General features: G+C 39.5%; 1 protein-coding gene across 3 annotated transcripts in view; it reads right to left on the bottom strand.

Moving 5' to 3' along the window:
• The window catches only part of RBMS1 (RNA binding motif single stranded interacting protein 1), a 185,116-nt gene that overhangs the window by 50,243 nt on the left and 119,939 nt on the right, over positions 1–14,934 (bottom strand). For all 3 annotated transcript variants that reach the window (XM_067549374.1, XM_067549375.1, XM_067549376.1), the window contains exons 3-4: positions 11,178–11,236; positions 8,462–8,553 (exon numbers count right to left, since the gene is read on the bottom strand). In XM_067549374.1, the coding sequence (XP_067405475.1) occupies positions 8,462–8,553; positions 11,178–11,236 (151 nt within the window). The remainder of the gene's footprint in view (positions 1–8,461; positions 8,554–11,177; positions 11,237–14,934) is intronic.

Here is a 14,934-nt window from a genome sequence, read left to right as displayed (position 1 = left end):
GGAGTTGTTGCTCTCAAGGATAGAGGGAGAAGCAGGAATTGGGTTGGGTGGAAAATATGCTTTGCACTGCTATCACAGGCATCCCCACTAGACAATCTGGGTGGGAAACAGTACTCTACAGGGCAGTGTTTCTCAACATTTTTGATACCAGGAACTGGCTTACTGACTTCCTGAACTGTGCAGGGAGATCTCAGGGACTGGCGCTGGTCCACAGACCTGTCACTGAGAAACACTGGTATAGGGGCCCTGGCTCTTGCCCCTGCCTGGAGGATGCTGGGATGGTTTTAACTGGAGATCTGTTGCTATGTTCTGTAAGGCAGAGGCATTCCCCAGTGGTCATGGAGCAAGGAAGTAAATGAAGGTTTAAAAGGGAGAAAAAATACGACATCATGAAACTTGAAGTCCTGGGTCCTAGAAAGTTGCTGCAATGGGGACAATATAAAGCCAAAGCAGTTGAGTGGGATTCAGCAAATCTCTAAATGGATTAGCAGTGCTCCTTCCACCACAAAAATCAAACGCAAACATTAACACCTGAAACACCCATCTCTGCTATTGGTTTAAGTTACATAAACCCTCTCAAATCCATCTTGTGAAATGCTTATTGAATATATTAAAAGCTCTTTGTGAGGAAGAAAAATTTCAGATGTTATCCAATAAAGACAACATACAGAATAGTTATTAAAAACAAACCATACATCTTTCCCCATATTACCTAGAAAACTTGAGCCAAATAAAATATGTCATATTGTTATACTAGCAACTTAGGTCAGCCCAATAAAGGAGAAAACAAAACAGTAGAAAACTCTGCCTGAGGAAAAAAAGTCATCCAGATACTGAGCCTAAAATATGGAAGGTCATCTCTCTGTTCTTTAAGAATCCCATCTTCTCTTATTCAATTCAACAAGAGAAGGACCGGGCTCTAATTGTTTAGTATCCACTTCAACAAGTAGGATACAAAATGCCATGTCCTTAACAATTTCATATTTCAGTATACCTAGGCACTACATGAGAATTCAAGGACAAAATGAGAACGTGTATCCTGGATTTTCTTGCTCTTTCTTGTTGGGTTGATCTAGATTGCCATACAATCATACTATGAATATGGTTTGGGTTTGCAAGACAGAATGATGAAAGATACCAATTTTTTTATTTTTTTTTTGTAATAATGCCTAGTGGAAATTTGTTTTACTGATTTACTTTTCTACTTATTATATTTACCTATCAATTTGCAGTCAGAAGGATCCCAATGCATTTAAACTATATTTTCTGAATACAAACACTACACCACCCATTATCTTAAATGCAATCATCTCTGAGACAGCAGGTATAAGACAGGTGGATAAAACTGGGAAGAGACACAACTTTACCCAGGACAGTGGAAAAAAATTCCTAATGTTAAATGAAATGCCAGGGAATTTTAAATCAATGATGGATCTACTGAGATTTGTTTGTGCCCATCATCAAAGTTGCAGTGTCTCCGCAATGTCCTTGCAGAGCAGACAGGACCTCATTTTTTAAAAGCTTCATGCAAAAGCCCATCACGGTAAACACCATTATTTATCATCCTTTTGTATTCCACTCAATGCGCACAAACAGAGGAAGACACAATCCCTGAACCCTAGACAGTTCACAATCAAAGAATGTATGTCTTACCGCTGTTTTACATTTACTCTAGCTGTACAAAACTCACCCTATAGTAAAAACAGCTGACTTTTAAAACAAAATTAACAATAAAGGCAGCAATCCCATTACAGAAATTCCTTAACATAAATTTTTGCAGTTATATTTTATTGCAGTTAAGATATCACTTACAGTATTATAGAATTTAAGTTAACTATAGACTGCAGAAGCAATCCTTCAATTATATCCCAGTTTACGTACCTTTCAGGTTATCTATCTCAGAATTATGGATGGCTAAATCCACTCCACTAGGAGTCTATCATATGCTTTCAGGGTATAAGTATTTTAATCCTACTCCTCAAACCTCTACACTTTTTCCTGCTGGCATTTAAAGGATGATTTGTTAATTTCAAGATAGCAGGCCCAGACGCTGGCAGATGGCCCGTACCAGATTGATGCTGTGCTAAACCTGAGTTTGCAATCTGCTTCTGATGAATCAGTTGTCCAGGTAGGGGTAGGTCTGCACTCCTCGACGCCTCAGGTAAGCGACCATTACTGCCATGAATTTTATGAAGACTGCTGGGGTGGATGAAAGGCCAAAAGGTAGCGCTGTGACTTGATAATGGTGCTGGTCCACCATGAACCAGAGGAATCTTCTGTGAGCGGGGAAGATTGAGATGTGGAAGGAAGCATCTCTTAAATCGAGGGCAGAGTACCAGTCCCCTGGATCCAATGAAAGATGATGGAGGCTACGGAGACCATGCGAACTTCAGCCTCTTGAGTTATCTATTGAGGCGGCGCAGGTTCAGGATAGGTCTGAGGCCTCCCTTGGCCTTCGGGATAAGAAAGTAATGGGAGTAACACCCTTTTCCTCTCTTCTCTTGAGGGACTTCCTCCATGGCCCCCACCCAAAGAAGGGTTTCCATCCCCTGGACAAGAAGTTGCTCAAGAGATTGGTCCCTGAAGAGGGACAGGGCAAGAAGGTGGGAGGGGGAAATCAAAGAGAACTGCGGAGTGTAACCATTCAATATAGTGCTGAGGACCCAATGGTCTGATGTAACTTGGGCCCATGCAGAATGGAAAGACGACAAGCAGTTGAGAAATAAATGGGGACACAGTTCCTGAAGGGAGACTGGGATGCGGTCCTCAGGTGCACCCTCAAAATGACTGACATAGGCCACTCGGGTGACGCACAGGGGGCTGCATCATGGAGGTGGCAGCTGGGGTAGGGCAGCAACGTTTAAAGCCTCTGTCTCTTTTTCTCCTCTTATAGGAGCCATACCGTGGCAGCCAGAAAATCTAGGCTGTTATGGCAGAGGCCAGAATTGCTTCTGGGAAGCCTGTGGGGTGTACCGCCCTAGGGAGTGTAAAGTGGCCCTTGAATCTTTTAGGCCATGAAGCCTGGCATCCGTTTGCTCCAAAGGAAGGGCATTGCCCTCAACAGCAGGTCCTTTATGAACTGCTGCACCTCCTGGGACAACCCCAATGACTGCTGCAAGGAGCATCTGTGCATAGACACCACTGAAGCCATCGGTCTGGTTGCTGAGTCCACTACGTCTAGTGCTGTTTGTAGAGAGGCTCTAGTCACAGCCTTGCCTTCCTCTAGGATGGGGAAGCGAACTCCTGTCTGGTGTCTTGTGGGAGCGACTCCTTGAATTTAGCATTGAGTCCAACAAGTTGTCGTTAAGTCTCCCCAGCAATGCTTGTTCATTGGAAATTCTAAGCTGAAGACTGGTTGTGGAATAAATCTTTCTTCCAACATCTTTATTTTTGGGTGTCGAGCTCGCCTGGCCCTGCCTGTCCCTTTTATTCATGGCCGCCACCATGAGGCTCTGTACCAACACTGAAGTACTCGGTCCCAAATCCGAGCGGGAGGGCTCTGAGGCCAGTGTTAGTGCTACCTCCATCAACAGAGCTTTCAGGCGAATGTCCTTGTCTTTTTTAGTCCATGGTCTGAAGCCCTTACAGGTCTTGCCTTTATCCTTGTGCACTAAACACTTCAAATGACTATCATGGGGGGTCATTAAACGGGAAGGGCTTATGGCAAACAGAACATGGCTTAAAGCCCAGGGATTGGAACATGCCCAAGCCAAGGGACCACTAAACTAACTAACTCTAAACTAGATACAAAAAAACTTGTTTACAACAACTGTCAGCCACTATAGAAGCACTTGCAATCACATGAGAGAGGCATTCCAGTAACCGTCACGGGCGGAAAGAAGGAACTGAGGGGACGCGCAGGGCTGTCAGTGCCTCATATACTGCCACATGAAGGCACTGGAGCCAGCCCTAAGGATACCACAAAGGCAAAAATCTTGACATGAGCAAGCACCTGAAGAAGCAGCACCTGGCTTAGTATATCTCTGAACGTTATGGCATTCCTACAAGACAAGAGGTATGGGTAAAAGGGATCTTTATTCCTTGTCAATTCATAGTAATGGCACATTGCTGAATAAGTCTTAGATACAATTCATGAGCATAGAGACATTCCTAAGTGCATTTTGACAAAAGGACATTCCTTATTATGAAAATGTCGCGCAGAGCTTTGAAAGAATACAAGGTAGGGGGTTCTTCAGAGCTGTTAAAAATTGGACTCTCCTTTTTGGATAGTCAATTAATCCATCAAGACTAACAATACCATCTGAACTATTAGTATGCAATACCTGATACACATCTTGTCTTCCTGCCTCACAAGCCTGTGATGAGATCCAGGACCAGCATTATGACCTAAAGGTTTTCAGACTCTCTGTCAGACTGAGTGAGAAGGGTGAGAATGTCCGTCACAGAAAAATCACCCTCCTGGAGGAGGCTAGCTTGAATGCTGGTCTCTCCTGCTATGGGGAAGGCATCTCACAACTATACAGGGCCCAAACCATTTAGAACATTACACATCAAAACCAATACCTCAAGTTGCATCCAGAAACCAACTGAAGGCCACCACCTCCTAATTGACCTCACAGCTTCATACTTACATTGAAAAAGAGGGGTACCAAGATGGAATCCTACATGAAAGAACATTTGGGACAGATGAGCAACTGCGCAATACCATCTTCGGAAATCTTTCAGAAAAAAAGGAACGAAGCCACTTGAGTCCACAGGCAAGTCAACAATGTCTTATAGTAATCAGTATGAAAGACCTCTGGCAGCTCTAGAAGAATCAAGAAGGACACCTGATCTTAATCACCAAGAGGCCATCATCAACCAATACAACCAGACACGCTGAAGCTGCCTCACCACAAAATCCCCAATAATGTTCCCTAAATTTAGTAAGTTTGAAAGAAGGGGATAACTGAAAATATCAAGACCAAGAGATAGTTTCTTGAGCAACAGATAACAATTGCTCCCTTAAAAGAAACTGGCATTTTGACATCCCTGGGAAAGATACTGCTAATTATCTACAACGATCCATATTAGTCTTCAGCAGCCGAGGAGATGTGGATCTAATTCACAGGATGTGGCTTGAAGCCTACCCCTCAGGCCCCCAGATCATCTCAGTGACCAACAATAGCTGAAATACAAGTAGAGGAGATGTTCCCCAGCCACCAGATCCACTTCCAAAGCACAAAGCTCAGTCAGATTCTGAATGATCTTATCCACAAAGTAGCTTGATAGCTCACTGAGTCAAATATTTAACATAATCACTGGGAATAAACAATTTGGATTAATTATACTGTTCATAATTTGAAGGAGTTCTACCAACTGGGACTTGCAGATGCTATGGTGGAAGTAAATCATTTTTAATTCACATCCTGCACAGCTACAGCATGAGATTACAAAAGCGCTTTATGCCACAGTCAGACTCAGAACAAGACTCCCACCAGCTAGACTTCTTTCCTACTGCTTTATGTGCTGCAGGCCATCAGAGTACCATACTGACTGTGAGTAAGATAAGGGTGTTTAGGAGCCACATTATTGATAGTTGGGAACATAAGAGAATATGTCCCATCATATCAATGACAGCTCAGTCAACCAGTTGACCAGTATTTCTCCCCAAGATCACTTGAAACTGTATTGGTGGCATGAGCCTTTGAGGCAGATCATCAGCAAGAGGTTGTTACGGAAAAGGGACATCCCAATATTTTCAAATGATATCCAAGGCTGTAAACTATAATATAGGCAAACTGGACCACACAATTTAATTGTAACAAAACCATTTTTAGAGCAGAAGGCAAATGTGCAAAATCGGTAAAAACCATACATATTATTTTATATCGTTCCCTGTATATAAAGAGATTGATTTTGCAAATCTTGGATACAATTATTTTAAAATGACTAGTGACTCTGAATGCCTCAATTTTTAGGCATTCAAGTTGAGACACCTTAAATGGGCCTGATTTTCAGAGAGCTGCTGTTCAGCACTTTCTGAAAAAGCAGGCCCCCTTAAAGTGTTACAGTTTAAATGCCCAAAATATTGAGGCACTTAGAATAACTGGTCACGTTGGAAAAATCATGGGTTTGGTTGACATTTTGAAAAGAAACAAAAATTACTCTCAGGTCAAGAGCCGGTATACCAAGTTCCAGTCCAGAGCAAACTTGTATGGATGCAGGTCACTTATTTTAGGCACTTCAGGTTTGAAAATGTTGGCCTACGTGTACATGAGTGGTTCAGAAATTCAACGAGTTTTTAAAAATATATTCAGGACTCAGTTTTAACATTAGTGCTGACATAAAGGAAAATAAACGTATTTCATTGCTATTCAAAACCTTCTCCTTTTGCTACAAGGATAGGGTAGATACATTATATACATATTTCAAAATGATCATTTCAAATTAGAACTGTGGTCTTGCTCTGAAAAAGTTATTGGCCATCAAAAATATATTATTTAATTAAACAAAACATTCATCATTATTTTAACATACCACATTAAAAAAAAATGTAAAACATTAAATGATCACCATTGAAAACACACACATGCGCAGAGAGAGAAATTTCACACCTCCCTGTAAGTATGTAAGTTCAAGTGTCTCTCTGTAGTAAAATATGCATGAAGTATTAAACATATGGTTTTCTATTTTGTTGACCTGGAACCTGTCCAAACACATTTCATGTTGTTAGCTTAACTGTTCTCCTCGCTGAGAAGCTGTGGAAAAAATATCACAACTTTAAAAAAAAATCTGCACATAGAACCCAATGGATGGCACCTAAAGATTTCTAGATCCGTTGTATACTGTAAATTTTTTTAAAAACTCAGATTTAATCACTTGAATATTTTGTCTAGCTAGAATTTAAACTCAGAATGATTAGTTTTAAGAACTACTACTAACTATTTATATACACAAAATATGCACTAATATTTCCTTTATTTATATATTTGCATTGGTCTTATGGCATTCCACTGGAAACAGGGTATTTGACAAAATGATTATTTATGTATTACCTTCCCAAATTTATGACTTTCTGGATTTCCAAATCTCACCTTTTATTTAAAAAAAAAGAAAAAAGAAAAACAAAATCTTCACTAACTAAAAGTAGTTAACTGAAAATCTGATGCACAGGCAGCTATCATGAAAGACAGACCCTAGATATTCAGAGAAAGATAATTCAGTGTCATGGAAGACTTAGATACTTCAGAATGAGAACCAAAAGTTTTGAAATTCGCCAGAAAAGGGAATGGATCCCTTGCCCCAAGGGAGTCTGACTATCAGGCTGCTCTGGGACAGCACACTCTGGAAGCTCTGGGGTCTTTGGCTCCCAACTGGTGGGTTGCCCCAGGGTTACAGACTTTGGAAACTCTGGGGTTCCGAGCCCTGGTGTCTCCACTTGCTGGGGTATTCCTGAGCCAAAAACCATGGAAGTCTGCGGGTCCCCAAAAGCCCATCAGGCAGACTGTTGAAAAGCCAGGTGGTCTAGCAGGAAATCAGGCCTTTTTGAAACCTGCCTGAGTCCCACTCCCATCAGAATTTTGGTGAAACCAATCTGTCTCCAAGGAACGTTTTCATTTTGCTGTAAATGCAAATTCTGATGAAACACTGTTCTGCTGGAATTCTTCCAAGTACCTTGAGCTGACACCCTAATACAGAATGCCTTGGCAAATATTTTGGGACTTTCAATGGTCTCTGTGTACCTACCTCCTGTAGGCCTCTGAAAATCCCTGATTCAGGTTTTAATTCACTTAATATATTACACAAACCCTACTGAAACAATTCCAGTATGTGCTGTTGAAAATTCACCCCCCAAAATTTAAAGTCTGCTTCCCTATAATAACTGAAGTTCACCATCTGTAGATACTTTAGGAACCGTCTCTACTCCTGAATTCTTTGGTAACCAGAACTGCTATTATTCTTCTTCATTGACCAGAAAATTGTAATCTTTCATTTTAGCTGTGGATTTAGCTACAGTTATACAGATTTCTACAATGTGCTCTTTTTGAAGATACTCATAATGACCATTTGAAAGTTTCAGCTAGTAAAGAACATGGCAGATGCTTACTCAGCAGTGCTTCACATACAGAGCACATAATACCTGTGCGCTCAAACTACATTAACGACTAATTGTTTCCAGCTACAATTTGAGAGGTTGACTTTAATCTGTGAAGTCTTATAGTTGTTATTTTAGGGTCTACTCTTTTTCCTAGTGAAATCAGTGGCAAAAATCCCATTCACTTCTGCAAAAGGGGATGGAGCCCTTAAAGACCGCACTTTTCCTTACATCTTTCAGCAGTTGAGTTCCAGCTAAACATCCCCATTTTTTAAATTCTGATGTATGGTGTGGATTAGAGACAGTGCATTCTCAGTAGTGGGCCTTCAGCTTTAAAATTTGTGTTGCCAATGATCTGAAAAAGCACAATTGTGTATACCCTCAGGTTACACTGCAAGAATTTGCAGAGTACTTTTAACTTACCTTTGCCATCTGTGCTTGGACTCCACTAGCCTTCAGAGCAGAAACAGCTTTCTGAGCAGCTGCTGGGCTGTCAAAATCTACAAAACCGTAACCTGAAATTTAAAACATCTTTTACTGAGAAACAACCAACCATTTTATAATCAAACAGTGCAAAAGCTACTGGTACGTCTTTTTTTAAGCAAATTTTGTGCTGGTGAAAGAGGCCAATTTGACAGCCTTGCTGAAGATCTTCATTTAGTCACAGAACAGAAAAGCAGGTGGATAAGCTTCCCAGCACTCTCCCACCACTGTCCTTCATCTATGAGTTGGAGGAACTACTTCCAGCGATAAGAGGACAAGTCAGTTTTCATGCCCATTCATTCATGGCTTATGCCAAAACTTCCAATAATGATTATGGTGTTTTGTATGATTTGGATATTGTCCTCTAGAAACTAACCTGAGATCATATAGGCCATTGAGTAGTAAACTCACATTAACTTTTGGTCATTAAAATCTTCGCCCAGATTTGAACATGCAATCTAAAAGTGAAAGCCTCTGTACCTTCATACCAACCACCTACATCAGGCAGTGCTATCAAAATCGAGTTTCTGATAAATTTGTAAACTACAGTTATCCCATCCTTTATACGTGAGAGTCAATGGTTAGTTTAATTATGTGTTGGGTGAAATCTTGGACCCAGTGAAGTCAACGGGAGCTTTGCCTTGACTTCACTGGGGCTAGGCTTTCACCAAATGTTTCTAAAGTGCTTTAGACTGCAGCAACATACAGAGATGTTACAGACAACACCAGACCTTTTTATTTTTAAATACAATAAACTAGATAAATAACAGCCATTTTTAATTTTAAAAATTGTTCCGGATTATTTTGAGAAGTACAAGAATTTTTTTTTAACATGCTATGAGAATTAGCGGTTATTAAGAGGGCTTTTACCAACAGACTCCACTGGAGTTGGATGGCAAAAAATTGTAGCCTTATATCAGGCAATAACCTTACAGGCTGGGGTTTTCAAAGGCATCTAGGAATTAGGTGCCATTACCTAATTTAACTAGCCACTGTTTTGTAGGTAACCAGGTCCCACTGAAACTTAATGGGAGGTTAGGTGGCTTAATCTCCTTGGTGGTTTTGAAAATCCCACCCAAAATAAACAAACTTGTAAAAACAACAGCAATCGCTAAATGAAGTCTAATTTGAAAACAATAAATAAAACCTTAAGTGCAGCAGGAAGTGGCCCTAATGTCTCAGAAAGTGGCACTGTTCTTAATTAGTATTGAAGCAAATCACAAACTAGGTCATTAACGGGCACTGTACTGCTGGAAATCCCACATTTTAGATGAGGTGTAAAACTAATCCACTTGCTGCTTGTATTCATTAAAAATTCCATGTCACTTTTGGAAAGTTAGGGTGTTAGAATAAACTTTAACTTCTAATCTAAACATATGAGGCTTAAAACACAACTAAATGTGCCTTATGGATTCTGTATAGAGAAAAATATGTGCCAAAATGTAACTTCTAGGAAGGAATATCACCATTAAAAGGACACCCATCAGCTTTAAATCTGGTCATTAAAAATGATTATAAGAAATTTCATGCAAAAGTCTTTGCAGGACTGGAGCTATAAACAGTACTAATGAGTTGACTTCTATAAATCTTCTGAGGATTGGTGGGTGGGTGTGTGAGAAAGAGACAAATGCATTGTCAAATGCATTAGTAAATCAGAGATCTAGTTCTCTAATTTCCCCCGTTACAGTAAGAGCAGGTGTATATGTAAAACTTGGAGGAAAAAGTTTTCAGGTAAGTACAGATTCTGAATTGTCAATGTCCCCTTAATTGATCCTGTATTTAGAACCCATTCTGCACTCCTTCCTCCAAGCTGCCCACAAAAAGTTGGAACCCTATTAATGATGAGCTTTCCTCTCCTGCTGCTTTTCAACTTTGTACTCATTCATAGGGTCAGTGTTAATACTGCTAGATCAGCTGACTCCATTCTTCTCTTAGTTTAGAAATTATTCTCCTCATTGTCAGAAAGAATGTTTGAAACCTGATATGTCAGTGTCTGTTGCTAGACCTCCACCCACCACTCTTGTTGTTGGAATATGATCTCATAATAATCACATAGAATCCTGACTATCAGGGCACTAAATTAACGCATCCAGTGTATCTGAAAGAAATTTATTATTTTTCCAGCTATAATTATGTTTGTGAAAACAAATCCTTTCTCCCCCACCAATACATTCAGCAGGCATAGAACAAAAACACAATTAGGGTATTGGAACATGTAATTAAGTACTGCTTAAAACTACTCTGTTCTAATTAATAGAGCCAATTTTCACAATTTGTAATGTTTCCAGATACTCAGTACAGTCGAATGGTCTTTTGTAAGGCACTCTAATCTCTCCAGGCAAGGGGGAAAAAACTGTTTTCTAACTCCATTCTCCTATTTAAAGTAGGGGCTAAATGCTAGCCAGTGCTGTGCCCTCAGCTTCACCGGAGTCATCTGAAGTTTTGGCACACTGCTTGGGCATGGACTATTTGCCAATTCCACTGGGGAGAAATATAACAAATATGCAGACACTGGGCAAGATTACACCTTGGTTAGGAATAAGAATGTATTTCTTTTTTTAATTAAAAAAAAGTGATTTTTAATAAACCAATTTTAAGATATCTTTTAAAATCATTTGAAAACAAGTAGGCAAATATAATTTAAAGACAAACATACCTTTGCATTTGTTTGTTGTCTTATCCAAAATAGCCTTTGTGGATACAATTTTTCCATATCTATAATTTTTTAAAAAAGGAAGTAAAAATTATACTTGTGACATCCTGTTACAACAGAGACCAAGATCATGTAATTTTATTGTTAAATCTTCTGTACATTTTAATTTGTAATGTAACAAAATATAAGAATATATTGATAGAAACAGAAAAAAGTCATATAAAGAAGAAGAAACGTCAAACTTTAATCCTTGATTTATTAGAGTTATAAATTAAGGCTTCCTCTCTAATTTATCATAACTCTATATACATGACAAATGTACTAGGTTAAAGATGGAGCTTATTCTTATTTAATTTAAACATTTTCAAAAGTAACATTTAGATCTTATTTTCATCTACAAGTTTCAAACCACTTTAAAAATGTGGGCATACATTATTATTCCTATGTTACAGATGAGGTAACATGTAGTGCTTATCCAAACTCGGGAAAAGTGTGTGTGTGTGTGTTTTTCATTTTTTAAAAACGTGATAACTAACACATGTTAAAATCCTAGACAGGATAAGAAGTTGTTTTAACAAGTGTTAGCTGGTCGAGATGAACTCTGGACTCTCCCAGATAATATATGGACCAGCAACCATGTGTTAACTGCCCTGACTTCACTAGGATTCTAAAACATATCTGCTAACACTTTAAAACTAAAAATAACCACACCCCTTTTTTTCTAGCACTAAGGCGAAAAGAAAATCTCGATCCTGCAAGGTGCTGAGTTGAGCTGGTCAGGAATTTTCCATTGGAAAGCTCACTTGCCACAAAATTGAAATTTTCTATCAAAAATACTAATTTTCCATCTGAAAAATCATTTCCAGTTCCACGGTTTTCCACTCCCCAGCAGCCAGCCCGGTGGGCTACTGAAAAGCCTAGCTTCAAGGCACCTTGTTTCCACTGCAGCCTGCCAGGAGGACAGCCAGGGATCGAAGGGAATTTATTTTGTTCTGGAGACATCAAAACATTGTGGGGACGTTGCGTGCTTCTGAAACAAAATACTGTGTAATTTCAATTCCATGAAGAATTTCTCATTTAGGGAGATTTTGTCCCGATTTGGGTTGTAAAAATTTAGAAAAATGTTGACATTTTTCATAATACTGAGATTCCGTTTCCCAGCTCATCTCTAGTGCTAAGTACTCAACCCCACTTTGCTGCTGGCATTCAGCACTTCACCAGCTGTGAACCACAGGTCATTGAGAAAGTTAGTGACAGAATCAGGAACAGAACTTGGGTCTCCTGACTCCCATTAGACCACAACTTCTCTATTTGCTTTCAAGTTATATTTAATCCAAACACAATCAGTACATGAGAAGGAATAGGGAACACAACTAGTTCTTTCAACAGAAAAATAATATACTGTATTACATTAATATGCCTAGCGGGATACTGTGCTTTCATTGTACAAGAACTGAAAATGTTAATTTGAATTACGCAGGTTGGAAAATGCTAAAAAACGAAATCACAAATACACATAAACCAACATAATATGGAATGCAGGACAGAGAGCAGCATAGACAGCTCATCAGCTGCTATATAACCACAACAAAGAGGAGTAGGCAACTTTGAGTTACCAGTTCCTTGTGGAGCTCAGTAAGCAGTCAGATACCACTTAGAGATGGTGAATAGGGCAATGTGTTAGATAGTCTAAAAGTTATGTGGCCGCTGTGATCTATTTCAAAATATTTAAAGAAATAACAGATAATGTAGATGTTGAAAAACAACCAAACAGCGAAGCTATGCACAAAGTGCGCTGTGAAAACATTTCAACCCCCTTTCCTGTGAAAGTATATTTCCTCATGTAACATTTCAAGCTTCCTCTGTTTCTTTAGGAAGTTTTAGTGTGGCATAGCTGCGATAAATTTAGTGACAAGTTACGAGTATTAGGGACTGGTATTCCTTACTTTTGTCTGGAACTGTTGGTATCTTGCCCCCTTTTATGGGGATATGGGGAGGAGCTGGCAGTTCCTTAAATGATATAAGAATATGAGCAGATCTTTGCATATTTAGCATATTATGTAAAGAGCTGTAATGTAGCAATAGCAAATTGTCACAATTCAGGGCAATGGCACTTGTATCCGTGAAGTTTCATTGGAATGTTTGTATGTGAGGCAGAGATGTAGGTATGAGTCAAAAAGCCAGGTGGTCAAAACCCTGGGGATCTAACAGAAGCTTCTGCCATTTACATAGAGGCCGCGTACCTCCAGAGGTACTATGTTCACTCTGGCTCTTTGTTTCCAAGGTGGCTTAGTTCCTACAAATAACCAGCTGTCCCGGAAACCCAACAAGAGGTTTCAGTAGCATGAAGCTGTGCTAATTACTGGAGACCTTGTCACCTCTCAAACCATGGGGCCAGAATCCTAGAGCCACCACAGTATTTTTGTGGGGGTCATGCAGGAGAGGCGGCACTTTCACTTCTTAATTCCCTATCTCCAAGCTAGAATCTGAGATTGTAGGCTTTCCTGCACTTATGGAAACATTCTGGTCCTTTTTTGTCTGTTTGTACTGTATAATAATGTAATCACAGTAGTTGTTGCCTAAACATAACAGCGATTGAAGGAAGCTGAGAGGTTCTGGCAGGTACAATGGCAATGAGACACTGCCCTTCTACATCAGTCGCACATGTTGGACCTTAAGAGTCAAACTGTACATCTCTCCGTTATTTAGGGGATTTTTGTGTGGCACAGAAGGACTCATGAAAACTTTTATGATCCCCAAGCATGTCCTCTCCTTGTTTCTTCAGGGGATTAATATAGTGAAAATCATATGTGATTTAAAAGAGCTACAAGGAGGAAATAACTCACCTTGATTCTCAGATCCCAAGCTTAGTTTGCAGGGCTCACAGTTGGAAAACTGCCACTATCCTTTTACTTGTGAACTGAACATGAAACTCATCGGGGAGATGACAGACAGCAAACCCCACTCTGCCATTTTTAGAGTCATTTTCGCAGTAGAACCTCACTTTATGGGGAAAAAAGTGCTTCAAAAATATTGGGAATATTCAAAAATATCTCAAAACACTGAATGACTGCGAAGAAGATGATCATCGAGTGGTGCATATTTTTCCCAGATGAATTGTTCACTCTCCCTGCCAGGATTGATCTTCTGATCTTTTGTGTTATCTTTTCCTTCTAACTGATTCAGCCTCACTTGCTTTATGTGCAGAACAGACACTATTAAGCCTTGTTTACACAAGACCTTTTTTATGAATATGCTTTTTCAAAACAGCACAGCAAAAAAGTACAGCCACACACTTTGCTTATTCCATCTTAAGCTACTTCTCCTGGGAATCCTTGCATTCCACACAGGGCTGCATTCTTTGAAATGGTCATAAAGCATTGATTTTTTTTTTATTATTTATTTATTTATTTTTGGTGCTCCATTGTGCGATGCCTACTGGAACCTACTGGAATTCTGGGATTTGGTGTCAAACTAAACTCCCAATGATTCCCCTCCTGGCATCCTATAAACCATCTTTTAAAAAAAAAAAACAAAAAAAAAACAAGTAACACCATTGCTGAGCTACTGTCAGGTACCATGGAGAAAACAATGCCCACTGTTAGGGTTAGGGCTAATTATGGTAAATTTATTAGCATGTGTAGGTTCCTCTATTATTAATATGTTTTTTTTTTCCTGCAATGCTTTTTACCTCAAGAATAAAGTAAGTTTGCATACGAAATACTGTGTGGTAACTTCCCACTGTTGACAAATCACTCTG

The sequence above is a fragment of the Emydura macquarii genome, unplaced genomic scaffold (genome assembly GCF_026122565.2).
Source record: "Emydura macquarii macquarii isolate MOO-44397 ecotype Brisbane River unplaced genomic scaffold, CSIRO-AGI_Emac_v2 contig_1253, whole genome shotgun sequence".
Classification (NCBI taxonomy): domain Eukaryota; kingdom Metazoa; phylum Chordata; order Testudines; family Chelidae; genus Emydura; species Emydura macquarii.
This window is presented reverse-complemented; position numbering and strand designations above follow the sequence as displayed.